Consider the following 20,800-nt stretch of genomic DNA (forward strand, 5'->3'; position numbering starts at 1 on the left):
CAGCGAAAAATGTGATGAGTCGAATGTATGTTGCGGAGCCTGCAAGATGGATTGGTGCGGCTGGAATGTGTGAGGATACGATTGAGAGTGTGAAATCGATTCAGGCCGAAGCTACGGAGAGTGAGAAAAACGTGTGGAGAGAAACTACGGGTAGATTGGATTCGACTGGTTGTTGGGTTGAGTTGTCGGAACACCAAAGATGGATGTCACCCGATGCGCATGTGCTTGTGGTGGTTACGATGGCACATGGGATGTCTCACATCAGTGCGAAAGGGATTTGTAAGCTGTTGGCTCCAGTGTGGGAGAATGGAGGAATACCCAAGTGTGCGGAGAATGTGGTCAAAAATTGTATGGTGTGTCTGATGTATAATCCTGGTAAGGGAACTCCAACTCCAGCTGGTCACTTCGCGCCTCCGACGTATCCGTTCGAGGTTTTGCAATTGGATTTTATCCACATGGAAAGATGCAACAATTTGAAATACGTCCTTGTAGTTGTTTGTGCCTTTTCTAGATGGGTAGAGGCATACCCCCTAAAAGATAATACTGCCTTGTCCACAGCTAAAGTCTTGCTCAAAGGATATTTCCCTAGGTTCGGGTTGCCAAGGATGGTGTGGAGTGATAACGGAAGTGAGTTTGTGGGCAGGATCATGAAGAGAGTATGTGAGGGTTTGGGCATAAAGCAGGGCTACAGGAATTACAACAGGCAAGAACCTCAGAGAAGTCATCAACCTCAAAATGCAGGGCAAGAATACCTGACAACCAGGAGCAGACAATATTGGAGGTAGAGGAACTACCCATTATAAATCTGTCGGAAAAGATACTCACCAAGGATGAAAAAGATATTTTAAAAAAAGGTTTCAGCTTCGCACCATCTGCCCCCCATAACACATATGAACTTGAAAGCGATCTTAAGTTGTTTTTTAGGAAAATTAGATTAAATAGGTTTTTTCAAGACAAGGAATACACACAACCAAGAAATGTATCTGGTTTTAAACCCAAATCTACGTTTACCCCAAATCTAGGCCAAGTAGATAAGAATGTTGAGATCTTTGAAAGGGTTGTAGAAATGGATATTAAAAACATGAGCAACATCACGCCAAAACACAGGAATTACAATCTATCTGTGGAACAGAAAAAAGCACTCAAGTCATTACAGGAGTGCGATGAGATAGTCATTAAACCTGCTGATAAAGGCGAGGGAGTTGTGATCTTTGACTCAACGGATTATGAAAGAAGAATGAGAAACCTCCTAGATGTGAAAGACCATTATCCCCCTATTCGTTTCACAGCTATAGACGAACTTAAGAAGGAAGTGGCCATCCTTCTCAAAGAAGGATTAGATGAGGGATGGATCTGCACAAATGAATACAAGTTTTTATTAAATGCACATCCAATAACACCAGCAATTTATGGTCTACCTAAAATTCATAAGAGCTTAGATAATCCCCCAATGAGACCTATCGTCAGTAGCATCGGTTCAATGTTAGAACCGTTGAGCAGATATGTGGATCATTTCTTAAAGCCTATAGTACAGAAACAAAGGTCTTATATAAAAGACACAGCCCACGCAATTTCTATTTTTGAGGGTCAGAGCTTTAACGGGAGGACCCAATATTTGGTCACTCTTGACATTGAAGCGTTGTATACAAATATCCCCCAAAATAATACCATCAGGGTAATTTCAGACATTTTGGAGAAAGAGAATCTAGAGGGTGCCAACAAATACTTCATAACATCATGTATAGAAATGGTCTTAAAAAACAACATCTTTTTATTCCAAGAGGAGGCTTATATTCAAGTCAAAGGGACCAGCATGGGGGCTACCTGTGCTCCTAGTCTGGCATGCCTCTATGTCAGAAATTTCGAGCAGATACATATCTTTAATGAGATCGCGCCGTATTTCGAAAACGTACAAGGTTGGCACCGATTCATAGACGACATCATCTTTATCTGGAACGGCTCTAGTCAGGAGCTTGAATCATTTCTAGAATGGATCAATTTGGGGGACCCAAACCTGAAATTTACAGCGCACTACAGCAACTCCCAGGTAGACTTCTTGGATATCAAAATTAAAAATGTGGATAACACATTACAGATGGAGCTTTTCACTAAGCCCACTGACAAAAATACTCTCCTAACATACGACAGCAACCACCCCCGATCTCAAAAAAACAACATCCCCTTTGGAGAGTTTTTGAGATTGAGGCGTAACTGCACATCAATAGATGATTTTTACAGACACGCGGAGACTCTAACAAACAAATTGAAAGCCAAAAAAATTAATCAAACACTCGTTAAAAAGGGCTAGATTCTATAATCGAGAATGCCTATTAGAGACTAATAAAAACAAAAATAAAAAAGATATATCAAGTGATAGAATTGTATTTGTTTCACAATTTTCCAATATGAGTAACAAAATCAAGAATATAGTCAATAGAAATTGGAAAATTCTGAATTACGAGGCGGATAATAAATTGGAAAAACCCCTCTTCTCATTCAGGCGTAACAAAACGATTCGTAACTCCCTGGTGAAAACCTACAGACAGGCGTATGACACTCAAACTACAGGTGAGAAAGCCAAAGGAAATCATAAATGCGGTACTTGCTCGATCTGTGCACAGTGCATAGAAACGAAGAGCTTGACGTTTAACAATAAGACAATGTGGGCGACAACACTGAATAACTGCCGCAGCAAAAATGTGGTTCACCTCCTCATTTGTCCGTGCGGACTTGGATATGTAGGGGAGACAGGGAGGGAACTCCGTATCCGCCTACTAGAACACAAATCCGCAATCAGGAATATGAAAGAGAAGGCCCCACTAACAGACCATTATGGGAAACTTAAACATAATTGTAATGAAGTCAAATGGTTCATATTGGAAAAAATCACCATAAACAGGAGAGGAGGCGATATCAACACCAGAAGGAAACAACGTGAACAGTGGTTCATGTGTCACCTCAACACAGTTAACAGGGGTCTGAATTCTAAGGAGGACTGGATGAATATCATCACTAGATGACGATATTTCGGTCCCCCAGTAATTCCTGAAGTGGTTGTAAATTTGAGTCAGGGACAACATAGTGATACTTTCTGCAATTCCCTTGTGACCAATAGACGTTTATTGTATTTACTTGCTGCTCCAACCTGTGGTCACCTCTAAAATTAGTGCAAGATTTTGTTATGTATAAGCGAGTACGATTTAGCCTCCAAGGTTGGAAAAATAGAGGTCTCGATCTGCCTAATACATAACATTAACTAGATTTCACCGATGGAACATACGTCAATTAAAGTGGCGATGTTTTTGCTGTTTTTTGTTTACACACTCATCATGTGGCAGCCTCTGTACTGGGGTGATTTCTACAGATATCACAATCCTTACAGACATTAACGAAGCCCGATAAAGACAAGTAGAGATAGTCGACAATAGATAAAAAATAATTCTGTTGTCGACATTTAGTTCAGAACAATAAAGTTTTTGATGATATATAAAGAACAGGGTACTCTCTCTTGCCCAGAAATACTATACGGCAGTATGTTATTTCATGGCGAAGATGTAATAAGAAACTATAATCCTACAATATCTGGATTTCTGTTTGGTAAATAAAATAGGGTAAAAGAGTCGAATCAATTTATACCGTAATGATTCCAATATAATGGGGCTTTATTGACATGAAGAAAATACCACTAACTGGACATAGACACAACAGAACGAATTAACGGAGCCAGTCTATATGATACAAACACATTATGGCCCCGCCTGCGCATTAGTATTGGATGAATCTGGAACAACAAGGAGCCACATAGAAGAGACGGCACTATTGGCTGTTTAGAAGTCACCTGATAGAGGCGACCAATAGGAAGGCAGGGCTCCCAGAACAAATGGAGGACAGGGTAGGGGCACAGCGGCATTTGGAAACCGCATTACGGAACCTTCCCTGCATGGACGTAACAGCCTGTAGATTTTAAGGTAGGAAACCCTAGAAGGATTTAGGGCAAATCAGTTCGTGTGTTGCCTTGACTGAGAGGGTGACCGGGGGACTGGGGGGAACTCCGGAGTAGCTAACACGAGTTATAATCTATCTAAATCTCTGTCCCAGCACAGAACAGGGTAACTGAGATGTAACAAGGACGCTTTATCTATTGCCGGTCCGCATATAATCTCAAGACGAGCCTGAGAATTTACAAACTCAAAAGGATACATTTTACATGCAGGTCACCCGCGGATACCTACTACCAGGTACGGACTAAGCCGTCACAAGGAGGGGGTAATGAGAGGTGTTGAGCGGGCCGTATAATAAAATGATATTTGTACACATTTCAGGCACAAATAAATGACAACAGTAGCCGGGCCAATTCTACAGACAAGTATAAAATGTCCGCATTTTGAAGAAATGACGTATAAGTAGAATACGATTAGAACCAACGAGAAGGTGAGAATACCTAGATTACACAATGCATAGGTGTAGAGTAAAAACAGTTCACTCCAGATGACAATATTTTGAACGGGCATAATCAGATGTATATGTCTTACAGATCAGGGTACAGAGACCCTTGAAGGGCAATTATCTATCCCCAATTCACTACAAGAATCGTCCATCCATTTACAGTGGGCCACAATAATAAGGATATGAAAATGAAAAACATATCAAGGTGAGAATACTCGATACATATACTTAACATGCATGTGGAGTGCTAAAAACAGCGATAGCTAACTCGCAGTCTAGGTTCCCAGAGCAGAGACACGAGAAGCGCAGATAAATCTCCACTAAATAACTTGGTTGTAAACAGAACATAGAGTACACCAATGGGGCTGGTCTAGACAGCTTTAACTCAACAAAAAGTAGTTAGTTTGGGTCTAACAGAACATAACTGTCCGATGTATAATTACAATATCTTTTCTCCCATAGTTGGAACCTTTATTAAAACGTGGATTGAGAGAGAAACACTTATTTCTGGTCTTGATAAAGATAGCGGCATAAATACAGCCCATCGAAACGCGTCGACGCATAGGAGCAACATAATCCAAAGAACCGGGTATCCACTTGTAGTGATAAACAGAGTCAGATCCCACAAGTGCATTATCCCTTGAGTAGTCTGCATTGGATGTGTGTTATATGACAAATTGTAGTGTCTTTTCTTTTGTATTCTCTCTGTTATGCAGGTTCATAATAGGATAATGCATCATATTTGATTGTTTGACCTCTCTTTTAAAAAGTGAGATATGTTCTTTGTTCAAATTGTGTGGTATATATTTTAAGTTATCTCTTGTACTGTGAATTTAGATTAAGTGTGCTGACAAGAGCAATATAGGGACTATTATGAATTGTGGTTTTTAAACATAATGTACTACATGTTTTTATAAAATAAATGTAAACTAATTTTCAATTGACTTGTGTATGTAATGATTATATTTTGTGAATTGTTTCTGTAAATACTTGTGTTATTAAGGGACTGCTAGGTGATATTAGGAACAGTATCCTATTCCCTTGATCTTTCCTTGAAGATCTTACCAATATTTAAGTTATCAAGGGACTGCTAGTTGTTACATAAAGCAGAAGTTCCACGCTGCGAATCATCCCCAATCAGCTGGTTTAGTGGAGTGCTATAATGGCACTCTGAAGCTGAAGTTAGCCAAGATTCAGGCGAGTTCTGGTCTCCAATGGCCCGATGCCTTGCCATTGGCACTTTTGTCAACTAGAACTACAGTGCATTCCCGAATTGGACTTAGTCCGCATGAAATTGTGTTTGGTCGACCGGCAAATGTGTGGGGAGTGCCGAGACCAACAAAATTTAGTGACATTGATTATCCTGTGTTGGTGGACTATTTGTATGACCTGACGGCTAAATTGCGTGTCTTGCACCAACAGGTTCATGATAGCTTGCCACCAGCATCTGTGGACCCAGGTCATACTATCAATCCTGGTGATTGGATCCTGGTAAAGAATTTTCAGAGGACTAAGAATGATCAGCCCCGTTGGACGGGCCCTCACCAGGTGTTGTTGTCTACAAGGACATCTGTAAAAGTCTTCGGAAAAAGAAGTTGGATCCACGGCGTACACTGTAAGAGGGTACCTTTACCACTGCCGTGCGACCAGTGGATCCGCGAAGGCATCGCAGACACTGAAACTGAGAGATTACCGAAACTCACACCGTTTAGCGACGCTGAATTGGTATGGACAAGGTCTGAGAAAGGAGATGACGATGTCTTGCAAGCAGCTATGCCTTCACCTTTAAGCTTGGACACCACTGAACCTGAACTGTTGTTTCAAAGCCAGACAGAGCCTGGTAAAAGTCATTATAACCTGCGGTCTAGAGACAATGGACTAATAAAGAACAAATAATTCCTTTCATTTCGAGAACAGCACTCTCTCAGCCAAGGAACCGTTTTTGATCCTTTTTTTCTTTTTTTGAACCACCATCCGGGTTCAGCTGTAAGGTCGCGGTGTAAAGACTTGGGATTGCCGCCGTGTAGACACAAGGTCGATGGTTCTGGTTGGTCCTAGGGCGTTCCCTGGACTGACAGACGCACTCCTTAGCAGAAGAAAACCAACCGCCGCGAACAGCACGGTGAGAGGATGGAATTTTTTTAGGTCAAGAGAGCTGTTGAGAAAACGAACTTTAAGACGAAACTATGCAGGATAATGCATCTCAAATGTTTTCCGATTATATGTATTATGATGTTTCTTAGCATGATGTTAGCTTTGGTGGGTTGGATTGTTTTTTCTACCCAATTGACTTCTGCACCCACTTCCCAACCTACGTCTTTTCCTATTACTACTTCTTTGCATTCTTTTCACATCTTACCGGAACACGAGCAGATTAGAAGGTCAAAATTTGTAAATAACTCATTTGTACAGCTTCTGCATCAACATCAGTTGGTAGTGAACATCACTAATTGTTGGGTGTGTGGTCTTATGCCACATACTACGGATAGAGGTATTCCCTAACTGGTTCTGCCGTTTAGTCAGAATGGGTCTTTATGGACTTTCCAGACGATGTTCATTTATGCTATCGAAGTCTATCCCCTGCGTTCCATAAGAGATAACTCGAGTAATAAAGCCTTGGTGAAGGGAATTGCGAATATGAGTAGAGATATCGACAAGTATAGGACTATTCCCAAGGACGAGTTACTAGCTTATGTTGGCTGGAACGCGACTGGATACAGTGTTAGCCTGAGTGAAAAGCAGAGACGAAAGAGGTCACCTCCGATTTGGATCGTACCCCACCGAGGTCATTTTTGTCTGCAAGGTATTGGCAGGAATCCGAAAGCTCAGTTAGGGAAGAGTGTTTGTACTCAGACGTATGTCTTTACGTCTCAGTCTTCCCCGCCGTTTTTGGCAGCCAAGGGTACGTATTTTGTTTGCTACGACAGAGCATATACATGGTTGATTTTTCGGGAACGTGTTATGTTGGATATTTGTTGCCTCCTACGTATACTGCTGCCGCAGATTACCACAAGATGAGAGTTGTTAGGGGTGTCTTCGATCAGGAAGATACCGCTGGACAAGAAGTGGGAGACTTCTTTAAGGGTTTCCTACCGTTTTGGGGACCTATGGTTAACAATAGGAGCCTGCAGCAATTGACGAGAGTGGTTGAATCCACTATAAACGAAACTGCCGGTGCCCTTAGTAATTTGACAGCTGAGCTTCAAGCGGATCGCCTTATGACATTGCAGAATTGTATGGTTTTAGATGTCATACTTGCGGATCGAGGTGGAGTATGTAAAGTGATCCAATCGAGTTGCTGCGTTTTCATTCCAGATAATGCTCCGACAGTATACGAGGCCATCACCAGGCTACATAAGATCTCCGAGTCAATACATACGGACGGAGGAGATTGGTCGTTAACTGGATGGTTTTGGGGACTGTTATCCGCCTGGGGATGGAGGATTCTGACGATCATTGGCGTGGCTTTAGCGATTCTTTTCGTGTGTTGTCTCTGTGTACAGTGTGGTCCGGTCATATGTGGCCTTTGTGCTACTACATGTGTTAGGAGACCGCCTGTCTTGAGAAAGGTACAGAGAGATAAGATGATGCTTCAACAGCACCTTGATGATCTGATGAATATAGACATCAATTCAGATGCAGACTGAGATTGCCTATGTAAGGGCAAAAGGAGGGTCTGAGGTTCCGTGAAATCTGAATCTGCGCTATAAATATCATGGTTCCGTTACAATTTTGGTAACAGCGAACCGTAACTAGTGAGTTCGGCTAGTACGTGTGTTTCCGTCACATTACACCAATGGATTCACTGCGTATTTAGGGTTTTCGTTCAGAACCCTGGGTTCCATTTTGCGCATGGTAGCCATTTTGTGGTTGCCCTCACATAGGCCGATGACTATGGCCAAACAAGCCTTTTTTGGTCAGGCGCACCTTAGCTCGAGTTCATGCTGACTCCTACTTGACTTGAGTGAACTGACCTCGTTGCCCGAGGCCGACCCTGCCAAACCCGTTCCCGCCCGCTAGCTGATCTTGATTAAGGGTCAGAGCACGGGATCTCGTAAAGTTTTATTGCACACAAACATGCCCCATCTTACTTCTATCTGTTTCTTCTTTTTTGGTCCATTTACGATATGGGTTGTGGTCTCTTTATTATGGGACTGTCCGGCTTGTCTAAAGAAGAATGTTGGGATTGTTCGATGATCGATCATGGGCCGGACAACTGAAAAGTGGGTTTTACCGTCATGCGATACTTTTGGTGTGGTTACATGCGATTTGACAATTTGTAAAATAATGGGTGTTTGTCTGGAATGTGATGTTTTTGGCATAAAAAGGGATGACCTGCTTTGTAAATTTGAGCAGTCTCCTGAGAACTCATACCGTGATGACTTCTAGGACTTCTGTTACTGGCTGCAGCCAATAAAAACGATCTCCGACGCCATCCAGAAGTATCTTGTGTCTCTGTATTCTAAGACAGGTGAACCCGAAGACTTTGGGTGTGCCCCTGGCGCCGCTGGGTTCTAAAAGCCCGGTTCTTCAGTACGAGACCCACCAACCGACCCCACCGACACCGACACAACTGCCCGCAACTGCAGTCAATGGATAGACGACTGCACCAACACTCTCGCCCCGATCAGGAAACCCTCAAACAGACGCACCGACAGGAGGGCCATCTGGTTCACCACCGACCTCAAGGCATCCAAGCACACTTGCCGAAGACCCGAGAAGAAGTGGCGCCACAAACAGACACTGGACAACCACACAGCCCTCAAGAATGCCAGCCGCAAGCACCACCAACTCATTTGAACCGTCAAAAGGACCTCCTTCAAGGAACGCATCAACAGCAAAGCGCACAACAGCAAAGAGCTTGTCAACATCATGAAAGAACTCGCCAGCTCCAACGACATCCCACCGTCACAAGACCTCTGCGACTCCCTAGCCACCTTCTTCCACCGCAAGATCGCAGACATCCACAACAGCTTCAACATCCAGACCCCCCGACAGCCGCCGACACTTCAAACTCACCACTCCCCAACCACACCGTCATCCTACTCTACTCTATGGCCTGGAATCTAGGGAATGCTAAAGTGATTCTGGTATTTTACTGACCCTGCTGGTTGTTTTCTATCAAGAACGTTAAATAGAGACAGATGCCAGAAAAATGAAAAAGGAAAGTCCCTAAGCAGAAAGCAATTCTGGTATTTTACTGACCTCTACTGGTCGTTTTCTATCAAGTCAGTTAAATAGAGGCAGTTAAAAATAATAAATAGTCCCTAACAAAAGTGGAAGCAGACAAGTCCTGGGGCTGGTCTCCAGAGCCCACAAAGTACATTCAGCAGATCTTCCAGACAGCGCACGCTCTGTCTAGGCTCGACCTAAAAAGGTACGTGTATAGTGTCTGGGGGAGAAATACATTGCACAATCAGTCAGTGGAAAAAGATAATGTTAGAAATAGAAAAGATGTATGTGACTTTGATATGTAAACATTAAAAACAACATCACTTGAAATTATTCACGCAATAAGCCTAGAAAAAAAAATCATGCTGCATGCCAGCATGTCACATAAAGCTATCAGTACCAGAGGGAACCTGGAAATACAACATTTTCATTTACAGTACACCTAGTGATAGACAGCAGCCATAGGGGCAGCAGTGAGCATCACTCTCAACTCACTCTGAAGTGAGCAGATCCAGCTTAATTGAAATGAGAACCCTACTAGTTGAAAACTGTGAAGTTTGCTTTATAAATATAACGTAGCTGGCGACGGAAGTTAATTAACTTCGTTTAGCAATTAGGTTTCATACTAAAGCAGTAAATAGGCAGCAGCTGTCAATCTACATTGACAGTCCAGGTGGTTTATCACTTGTAACAATAGGCAGAAGCTTTCTCATGGGCCCAGCAGGAATATGAATGAAGATGAAATTCAGCTTAGGACAGGGACTTCATTTTCATTGGTCAGAACGGGATGCAATGCATGGTGGCCTGAGTAGCACATTTCTACCATCCGTATGGCCCTGTAGCGCTCATCTATTGGTGTATCTTGACTTGAGATGTCGGGCAGATTTTAAAAAGTAGGATCTTCTCTGAAAAGTATGTGTAACTGCTCCCATGCCACAGAAAGCATTACTTTTTGTCACTTAGATACTCAACCTGTAAATAACCCCATTCCAGCTGACCAGATACACTTCCTATTGGACTCCTCACCTACAGGTTCATTTGCAACCCACCAACCCTTGGATAGCATATACTTGTAAACCGCAGAAAGCCACATTGGAGCAGGATTAGCACCAGCCGTAGGCCCCTACTGGCAGAGGACAAACATGCAGGACACGCGTCAATCACAGCAACACCACTCTATACACAATGCATTCATTTTATCTTCAATACATATATTGATACATCTATAAGATTGTTACTCTGTGTCAAAACAAGTACCGTTGGCAAACTATGAAGAGAATCTTGTGCCCCAAATCGGTTAGAAATAGGTCCAAAAATTAGCAGCTCAGTGGTGGTGTACCTGCCCAAATTACCTTCGTCCATGGAGCCATCCACCGAAGAGGGAAAAAACAGATCTTTACCCAGTCTTGCATCTCCAATGAGTACCAACAGCAGAACACTGGACGGAGGTCAGACTTGGTTTTAAAACCCATTGGGACATCATTATGAAGGGCCCCTTTAACCAACGTTAGCCCGGATTCAGAGTTTGTTGCAATCCAGGTGCTTTTCATCGCACCAGATACATAACTATACCCCGGGTACAACATTCATTCGGTGTGATAAATAGCACCCATTATTAGTTTTTGGGGGGAATAACATGCAGATTTGGGTGCTTAGTGCACCAAAATCCACATGGCACTGTAAATACCAGGTACTTGCAGCTTGCTGAAATTTAACAAACAATAAGCTAATTAGCACACCTGGTCCTTGCCAGATGTGACAAACACCACCCAACTCTCATAATTCTGATCCTTGTGCAAACAGGGATTTACAAAGTGGAGGAGGGGTCACAGAATCCCAACCAACACGTAATCAGGGCTACTGTGTGCTTAAAGCAAATGAACCATTGTGTGAATCCACTAGAGGTGGTGGAGCAGCTCTTATCCTCACGAGCGATACCCGTCCAGCCCCAGAGCGTGCATCAGTCAGCTGACACAAAGTAATGGGAGGCAGCTCTGATCCTCACCATTGGTACCCAACCAGCCCCAGAGCGTGCATCAGTCAGCTGACACAAAGTACTGGGGGGCAGCTCTGATCTTCACCAGTGGTACCCGACCAGCCCCAGAGCGTGCATCAGTCAGCTGATACAAAGTACTGGGGGCAGCTCTGATACTCACCAGTGGGAACCAACCAGCCCCAGAGCGTGCATCAGTCAGCTGACACAAAGTACTGGGGGCATCTCTGATCCTCAACACTGGTACCCGACCAGCCCCAGAGCGTGCATCAGTCAGCTGACACAAAGTACTGAGGGGCAGCTCTGATCCTCGATAGTGGTACCCGGCCAGCCCCAGAGCGTGCATCAGTCAGCTGATACAAAGTACTGGGGGGCAGCTCTGATCCTCGCCAGTGGTACCCGACCAGCCCCAGAGCGTGCATCAGTCAGCTGACACAAAGTACTGGGGGGCAGCTCTGATCCTCACCAGTGGGACCCGACCAGCCCCAGAGCGTGCATCAGTCAGCTGACACAAAGTACTGGGGGCATCTCTGATCCTCACCAGTGGTACCCAAGCAGCCCCAGAGCGTGCATCAGTCAGCTGACACAAAGTACTGGGGGGCAGCTCTGATACTCACCAGTGGGACCCGACCAGCCCCAGAGCGTGCATCAGTCAGCTGACACAAAGTACTGGGAGGCAGCTCTGATCCTCACCAGTGGTACCCAAGAAGCCCCAGAGCGCGCATCAGTCAGCTGACACAAAGTACTGGGGGGCAGCTCTGATACTCACCAGTGGGAACCAACCAGCCCCAGAGCGTGCATCAGTCAGCTGACACAAAGTACTGGGGGGCAGCTCTGATACTCACCAGTGGGAACCAACCAGCCCCAGAGCGTGCATCAGTCATCTGACACAAAGTACTGGGGGGCAGCTCTGATCCTCACCAGTGGTACCCGTCCAGCCCCAGAGCGTGCATCAGTCCGATGACACAAATACTGGGGGGTCAGCTCTGATCCTCACCAGTGGTACCCAAGCAGCCCCAGAGCGTGCATCAGTCAGCTGATACAAAGTACTGGAGGGCAGCTCTGATCCTCAACAGTGGTACCCGACCAGCCCCAGGGGGGTGCATCAGTCAGCTGACACAAAGTACTGGGAGGCAGCTCTGATCCTCACCATTGGTACCCGTCCAGCCCCAGAGCGTGCATCAGTCCGATGACACAAATACTGGGGGGTCAGCTCTGATCCTCACCAGTGGTACCCAAGCAGCCCCAGAGCGTGCATCAGTCAGCTGATACAAAGTACTGGAGGGCAGCTCTGATCCTCAACAGTGGTACCCGACCAGCCCCAGGGGGGTGCATCAGTCATCTGACACAAAGTACTGGGGGGCAGCTCTGATCCTCACCAGTGGTACCCGTCCAGCCCCAGAGCGTGCATCAGTCCGATGACACAAATACTGGGGGGTCAGCTCTGATCCTCACCAGTGGTACCCAAGCAGCCCCAGAGCGTGCATCAGTCAGCTGATACAAAGTACTGGAGGGCAGCTCTGATCCTCAACAGTGGTACCCGACCAGCCCCAGGGGGGTGCATCAGTCAGCTGACACAAAGTACTGGGGGCAGCTCTGATCCTCACCAGTGGTACCCGACCAGCCCCAGAGCGTGCATCAGTCAGCTGATACAAAGTACTGGAGGGCAGCTCTGATCCTCAACAGTGGTACCCGATCAGCCCCAGGGGGGTGCATCAGTCAGCTGACACAAAGTACTGGGAGGCAGCTCTGATCCTCACCATTGGTACCCAACCAGCCCCAGAGCGTGCATCAGTCAGCTGACACAAAGTACTGGGGGGCAGCTCTGATGCTCACCAGTGGGAACCAACCAGCCCCAGAGCGTGCATCAGTCAGCTGACACAAAGTACTGGGGGGCAGCTGTGATACTCACCAGTGGGAACCAACCAGCCCCAGAGCGTGCATCAGGCAGTTGACACAAAGTACTGGGAGGCAGCTCTGATCCTCACCAGTGGTACCCGTCAAGCCCCAGAGCGTGCATCAGTCCGATGACACAAATACTGGGGGGCAGCTCTGATCCTCACCAGTGGTACCCAAGCAGCCCCTGAGCGTGCATCAGTCAGCTGCCACAAAGTACTGGGGGCAGCTCTGATCCTCACCAGTGGTACCCGACCATCCCAAGGGGGGTGCATCAGTCAGCTAACACAAATTACTGGGGGCAGCTCTGATCCTCACCAGTGGTACCCAAGCAGCCCCTGAGTGTGCATTAGTCAGCTGACACAAAGTACTGGGGGGCAGCTCTGATCCCCACCAGTGGTACCCGTCCAGCCCCAGAGCGTGCATCAGTCAGCTGATACAAAGTACTGGAGGGCAGCTCTGATCCTCACCAGTGGTACCCGACCAGCCCCAGAGCGTGCATTAGTCAGCTGACACAAAGTACTGAGGGGCAGCTCTGATTCTCAACAGTGGTACCCGACCAGCCCCATGGGGGTGCATTAGTCAGCTGATACAAAGTATTGGGGGGCAGCTCTGATCCTCACCAGTGGTACCCGATCAGCCCCAGGGCATGCATCAGTCAGCTGACACAAATACTGGGGGGGCAGCTCTGATCCTCACCAGTGGTACCCAAGCAGCCCCTGAGTGTGCATTAGTCAGCTGACACAAAGTCCTGGGGGGCAGCTCTGATCCTCACCAGTGGTACCCGATCAGCCCCAGGGCATGCATCAGTCAGCTGACACAAATACTGGGGGGGGCAGCTCTGATCCTCACCAGTGGTACCCAAGCAGCCCCTGAGTGTGCATTAGTCAGCTGACACAAAGTCCTGGGGGGCAGCTCTGATCCTCACCAGTGGTACCCGTCCAGCCCCAGAGCGTGCATCAGTCAGCTGATACAAAGTACTGGAGGGCAGCTCTGATCCTCACCAGTGGTACCCGACCAGCCCCAGAGCGTGCATCAGTCAGCTGCCACAAAGTACTGGGGGCAGCTCTGATCCTCACCAGTGGTACCCGACCATCCCAAGGGGGTGCATCAGTCAGCTAACACAAATTACTGGGGGCAGCTCTGATCCTCACCAGTGGTACCCAAGCAGCCCCTGAGTGTGCATTAGTCAGCTGACACAAAGTACTGGGGGGCAGCTCTGATCCCCACCAGTGGTACCCGTCCAGCCCCAGAGCGTGCATCAGTCAGCTGATACAAAGTACTGAGGGGCAGCTCTGATCCTCAACAGTGGTACCCGACCAGCCCCAGGGGGTTGCATCAGCCAGCTGACACAAAGTACTGGGGAGCAGCTCTGATCCTCAACAATGGTACCCAACAATCCCCAGAGCGTGCGTCAGTCAACTGATTCAATGTTCTGGGGGCAGCTCTACAGTTTCTCACATTTCCCCGGATCTCCCATAGGTAGACAGGAGTGGGGTGGCGTCAGGTGATCTGCCCAAAGGTAGAGCGGTTGGCCAAAAACAATAAAGAGTCCTTACAAAATATCTACAGACTCCTCTGAATACTACAGCACTCGAAGCACTAGATTAAAGCCTGAAGAGAGAACCTGCAGACCAAGTCCTGAATCACCACCAGTACAAAAGCACAGTGTATAAGCAGAACACATCACAAGCAACTACACCAAAAGACATGTTAAAATGGCATGACTAATAACAGGCCGCTTGCAATCGACTGCTCCATTTTCATGTATTAAATGGGGAGCAATTACGGCACATGCATGATGCTATATTTAAAAAACTACCTGACAAGTGGTCTGAAAATGTGGTAGCAGTATGTTCAGTGGAAAAATACTGTAACATTGCTAGTAATACAGAAGCCAGAGACCATCTCTGCTCAAGGCGCAAATCAGAGTAACTGTTGTGTGAACGTGTAAGGAGTGATCAACTGAAAACAGCGTGTAAATATTTCTTCACCATAGAACTGTAAGAAACGGACAGTTAGGCCTTTCAGTTCAACACAAAACTTCAAGGTTTTCCCACATCCACAGGTTGGCCATACAGAAATTAAAGTCCCCAGCACCTCCTTCCAGGTGTGCTGTCCATCTGTGGCCGCCCCTCCCATCTTCGCACTTAGTCAATACATGTACCTGCACCTGCTAAGGTAAGGACACTGCCATGGGAGGCAGCAATTACACTGACGGTCAGCTGTGTTTATGCCTCACAGGCAAGGACAAGAAAGATTATGAAAACTTAGCAGGGCATTATTTATTAATAAAATGATGGGTTGATAAAGAATGGATAAAATCCAATGCTAAGAAGATTGAATGAAGGGCTTTTGGACTCAAGCACTTGGCCAGCTTCTCCTAGAGATGGCTGAGTGTTTCCACACTTTATATTAAAACCCTTGGCCCTTGTTCACTCATGGCAAACCTGATACTCTATCTGAAGAAAAGCTGTCACTTCTAGATCCGTGGATTTACAACCAGTAGATCAGGAACGTGTCTAGCGCCATTGTAGCTTCTTGATCATACATGTAGCCTTCGATATTTAGATATACTATAGGATCTTTAATCAGATTATAGAAACAGCTGCTGCCTGGGTTCTAGTCACTACTCACCGCAATCAGATTTAACCTTCATGACGTACACGGATTTCTTTATTGCGCTCTTTGGGAGCAGTTTAAAGCAGGAGGCATGATCCTTAGATGCCTTTGGGTTTCCGACTGAATTCACTTTATTCTTAAAGATGCTACAGATATAACTGAAAGGATCAATCATACTGCTTCCCGTGTCAAGGAGATGAAGACACCCAATGATCAGCCTGTTGATGCTGTTCAAGAGTGAAAGAAACCCAAAGTCTCCAACAAAGTCTATGACTCTAGTTCAAGTAAACAAAAATCTTTAAATGATGGTCCCAAATTGTAGTGCTTCAGGTGTGGAAAACCAGGAAATTTGGCAAATAGTGATTTTTGTTTCTAGCAAAATCACTTCCTGGGGGAAATGTGGAAAAAAGTTCTGTTCGCCAGTATGTGCAAGGATCAAACCACAAAGCAAGCAAATGTTGGAAATAATTTGGATGAAGAGATTAACTAGCTTGTTTTCCATGGTACAGACAATATTAAAAATGTGAATTCACCTAAAGGTAAACGTTTGCATGACGAAAATGCTGTAGAGGTGTTTGCAGACTCTTCCTCAGATTTTACGTTAATTAATAAGAAGGTTTATTTTCTGTTCCCAACAAAGAAGATTATACCCTTCAAATTTCTAATATCAACCTGGGTGGAGGTGTAACACAGGAATCCAATTCCCCTGTTTGGAATGTGAGTTAAGCGCATCAGCTTCAAAGACGGATCCACTGTTGGGTAGGTATACATCAAATTACTTGGGTGGAGACACCAAAGGAATTAAGGATAACATTTGATCTCAATGCTCAAGATCCTGCCTTCTTAGTAGAAAGACATTTATGGAGTGAGGACATATGTGAAGATTTGCCCAGTGTGTTTTTAATCAGTTAGGTTTGTCAAAAATGTTCAGCACAGAATTGAACTGAAGAGCAATGCTGCACTTTGAAAAGGGACACATGTCAGATTGGTATGCACTCAGTGACATATCACATCCTCTCTAAAGATGGAATTAACCCTAGAAATTACCTGGTAGAGGCTGTGAAGAAAGGGCCTGTCATTGATGGCAAAGATAATTGAAAATCTTTCTGTGGCCTTGCAGAATACTATGCTAAGTCTGCTCAAAGTTATCTTTTTACCTCCAGGTCTTTAAAGGATCCTGAATGCAACTATTCATTTGTTGAAAGGGAGGCACTGGCCTGTTTCTGGGCTATTAGACATGTTGGTTTCTTCATGGGCATGCTGTTTATAGTATGCACTGATCACAAACCATTAATAGTAGCCTTTTCCATCAAAGGGTTCAAGCAAGCCTCGCCACATATCCATATTGTCCTGGCCACAAGAATCTTGCTGCAGATTGCCTTCCGATATTGCCCTCAGTAAAACTGAGGATTGTGATCAAATGAAATTCTTAAGTGACGTAATCTTCAATATATACAGCTGTTGAGTAGATAAAAGGAATAGAATAAAGGAAAGAAAATGGTTCAACCCAACTCAAGGGTAGAGACCATACTTTAGAAGGTTTCTCAAGGTTAGAGAGTATACTTTGGAGGGTTGGCCCAAGCAGTTTTTAGCCTTCAGTGTGACATTAGGAGACAGTGGGAGGTGACAAATTAGCTGAGTGTGGATGACAGCAGTGTGATGAAATTAGAAAAGATAGTTCCTCCTTGCACCCTGTGGGACAAACTACTGGATCTAGGCCATGAAGGATACATGGGCAGAAACACAAGCAAGAGTAGAATTCACACCTAGTACAGGTGGCCTGGGCCAGAGACCTCATGTTTGAGCAAAAAGTGAAAAATTGTATCAGCTGCACCAAGCGTGATATATTTAACGTGACATGTAAGTCTTCATTAAACCCTCGATTAAACTGGCACTAGAATTTTTGTGGCCCATCCAGGGTTTTGGTTTAGAGGGTAAATGTAACCTTGTTCTGGTGGACTTTAAGTGGGTGGTGAGTGGAATAGCACATCAGATCCACACTTAAGTACAAATGGGGGTCTACAAGGCGACTTTGCCTCGTATATTGTGGCAAATTTTGTTTGGGTGCCTGCAGTGATTTTCCAGGCTGTATTCAGCTATTTTACTCCTCCTAACTTTAAATCTCCTCTCCCTTAAATACATATTTTTTTCTTTTAAATAGACGCCCCTTTTTTCAATAAACTTTTCCAACTTATAATCTTCTTTTCACCACAATATATTTCTTCTTTTTATATATATTTTTTTGCATTATAAAAGGGGATATTGAGGGTTGGTGTGCTTTTGCTGTTCCTCCCGGGTAGCAGAATTAAACCTGTGAGGTTGATGATTTTTGGTTACTGAATAGGGCACTTTAACCGATGGACTAACTTGGATCATGTTAACAGCATGATGTGTTGTTTGCCTTAACTTGATGCTGATAAATATCAATGACCACCATTGGCTTAAGGGACAACCAGTGGGAGTCAGGCCTTTTGTCAGAGGGCATTTTCTAGCCATTAGCAATGAGTTTTACAGCTACTGGCTTATGCAGAGAGGGAACAGTATATTTAAATGAGGAATAGAATAACCATCTTTGGAATTGCACTCAAATTTAGTTATAAGTTAATGTACAGTTTTAAAAAATCTATTACAATTCAGAAATATTACCACTAAAATGCTACATATGTTTAATTTTAAGAATTTCACATAGAAAGATTTGAATAAGATCACTTGCTTGAAAAATAGACGCGCAAAAATAACTGAGATTTGGGGTCGATTCCGATCCTGTAAAACCCGATACAAATGGTCGTACGGAGCGTTTTCTCCGTCCGACTCGTACCCGGGAAAAACACCTTACAAACTCGCAAGTACGATTCGCACAGAAATACCATTTCCGTACGAGTCGTACAAAAGACCGACCGGCAAAAAAATACATACAAATCTGATTCTGGACGGCGCATACGCGACGTCCGGACGGAGTCAGGCAGCGTTTTACGGACCAGCAAGTACGATTCGATGCCTACGTCACTCCGCACGTAGCGTTTTTTACGGGAGCCAAAAACTGCCGGGAAATTGAGGACGACGCGAAGAAGGAGCAACGGTACGCAACGGACAGCGATGGACCCCAACCTACGCGTCATCCCGGCCCTCATAGCCTACGACCTTGTGTTCAGAAACCGACGCAGACGCCGCAGAAGGTCAGAACAACCCCCAGGGGCAAAGGGGGGGAGGTGCAAGGGGCATGAAACATAACCCACACCCCACAAAAAACAAATATATCCTGCACATTAATTACCTCCATGGTCTGGTCACTTCAGGGGGCGTGTCCACCAATCCCACGTCCCGCCACAATGGAAGTGGACGTGGACGCGTACCCGTCACCACCACAATGGTGGTACGGGACGTACCCACGCCCCTCAGAGCGTGGGTACGGTCCTTACCACCATTGCAGTGGTGATGTAGGTGTACGCGTGTACCGATTGTACCCACGCCCCCAGAGCATGGGTACGATCCTTACACGCGTACCCCTACATCACCACTACAATGGTGGTACGGACCGTACCCACGCCCCCCAGAGCGTGGGTACGGGTCGTACCACGCGTACCCTTACGTCACCGCCACAATGGTGGTACGGCCTGTACCCACGCCCCCAGAGCGTGGGTACGGGCCATACCACGCATACCCCTACGTCACCGCCACGACGGTGGTACGGCCCGTACACACGCCCCCCAGAGCGTGGGTACAGGCCGTACCACGCGTACCCCTACGTCACCGCCACAATGGTGGTACGGCCCGTACCCACGCTCTGGGAGGGCGTGGGTACAGGCCGTACCACGCGTACCCCTACATCACCGCCACTATGGTGGTACGGCCCGTACCCATGCCCCCAGAGCATGGGTACGGGCCGTACCACGCGTACCCCTTCAGCCCCATTACATGATGGATACAAGGCGTACACACGCCACGGATGTAGGTGTACGGATTGGTGCAGCACATCAGCTGTAAATTGGGGGTGGTGTATGCCCAGGACAGCTGTGTACCACAGCAAGGGCGCAAGTGGGGGGGTGGGTGGGTGCAGAGGAATACCAGCAGTGGACAGGGACATGTGAGGGGTGGGTGCCCATCACTCCCAGCAGTGGACAGAGACATGGGGGTGGGTGCAGAGGACTCCCAGCAGTGGACAGAGACATGGGGGTGGATGCAGAGGACTCCCAGCAGTGGACAGAGACATGGGGGTGGGTGCATATCAACTCCAGCAGTGGACAGAGACATGGGGGTGGGTGCAGAGGACCCCCAGCAGTGGACAGAGACATGGGGGTTGGTGCAGAGGAATACCAGCAGTGGACAGGGACATGTGAGGGGTGGGTGCCCATCACTCCCAGCAGTGGACAGAGACATGGGGGTGGGTGCAGAGGAATACCAGCAGTGGACAGGAGACATGGGGGGGTGTACATAATTATCAGATGACCACAACTCCATGGGTGTATGTACGTATCCCTAACTTTGGACCATGATGATAGTGCCATAACAACACATCACTGACAGCAGTGTCCCACTCCCAGGAGGATGGATGTCTTTCCCCCACTGCATGACACACCACATGTGGGTGTGAGGACAAATAACACATGCATACCCACCCCTGGCAGATGCAGCACAATACACACACTGAGATCATGCCACAAGACTGTATAG

At 46.1% G+C, this 20,800-nt stretch overlaps 1 protein-coding gene across 1 annotated transcript in view; it reads left to right on the forward strand.

Annotated features, from left to right (window-relative positions):
• The first annotated feature begins 1,066 nt into the window (after positions 1-1,066).
• LOC146808470 (uncharacterized) overlaps positions 1,067-20,800 on the forward strand; it is a 133,920-nt gene continuing 114,186 nt past the window's right edge. The window contains exon 1 of the mRNA XM_085623956.1: positions 1,067-1,462. Within this exon, the coding sequence (XP_085480082.1) occupies positions 1,067-1,462 (396 nt within the window). The remainder of the gene's footprint in view (positions 1,463-20,800) is intronic.

This window comes from Triturus cristatus, chromosome 8 (genome assembly GCF_964204655.1).
Source record: "Triturus cristatus chromosome 8, aTriCri1.1, whole genome shotgun sequence".
NCBI lineage: Eukaryota > Metazoa > Chordata > Amphibia > Caudata > Salamandridae > Triturus > Triturus cristatus.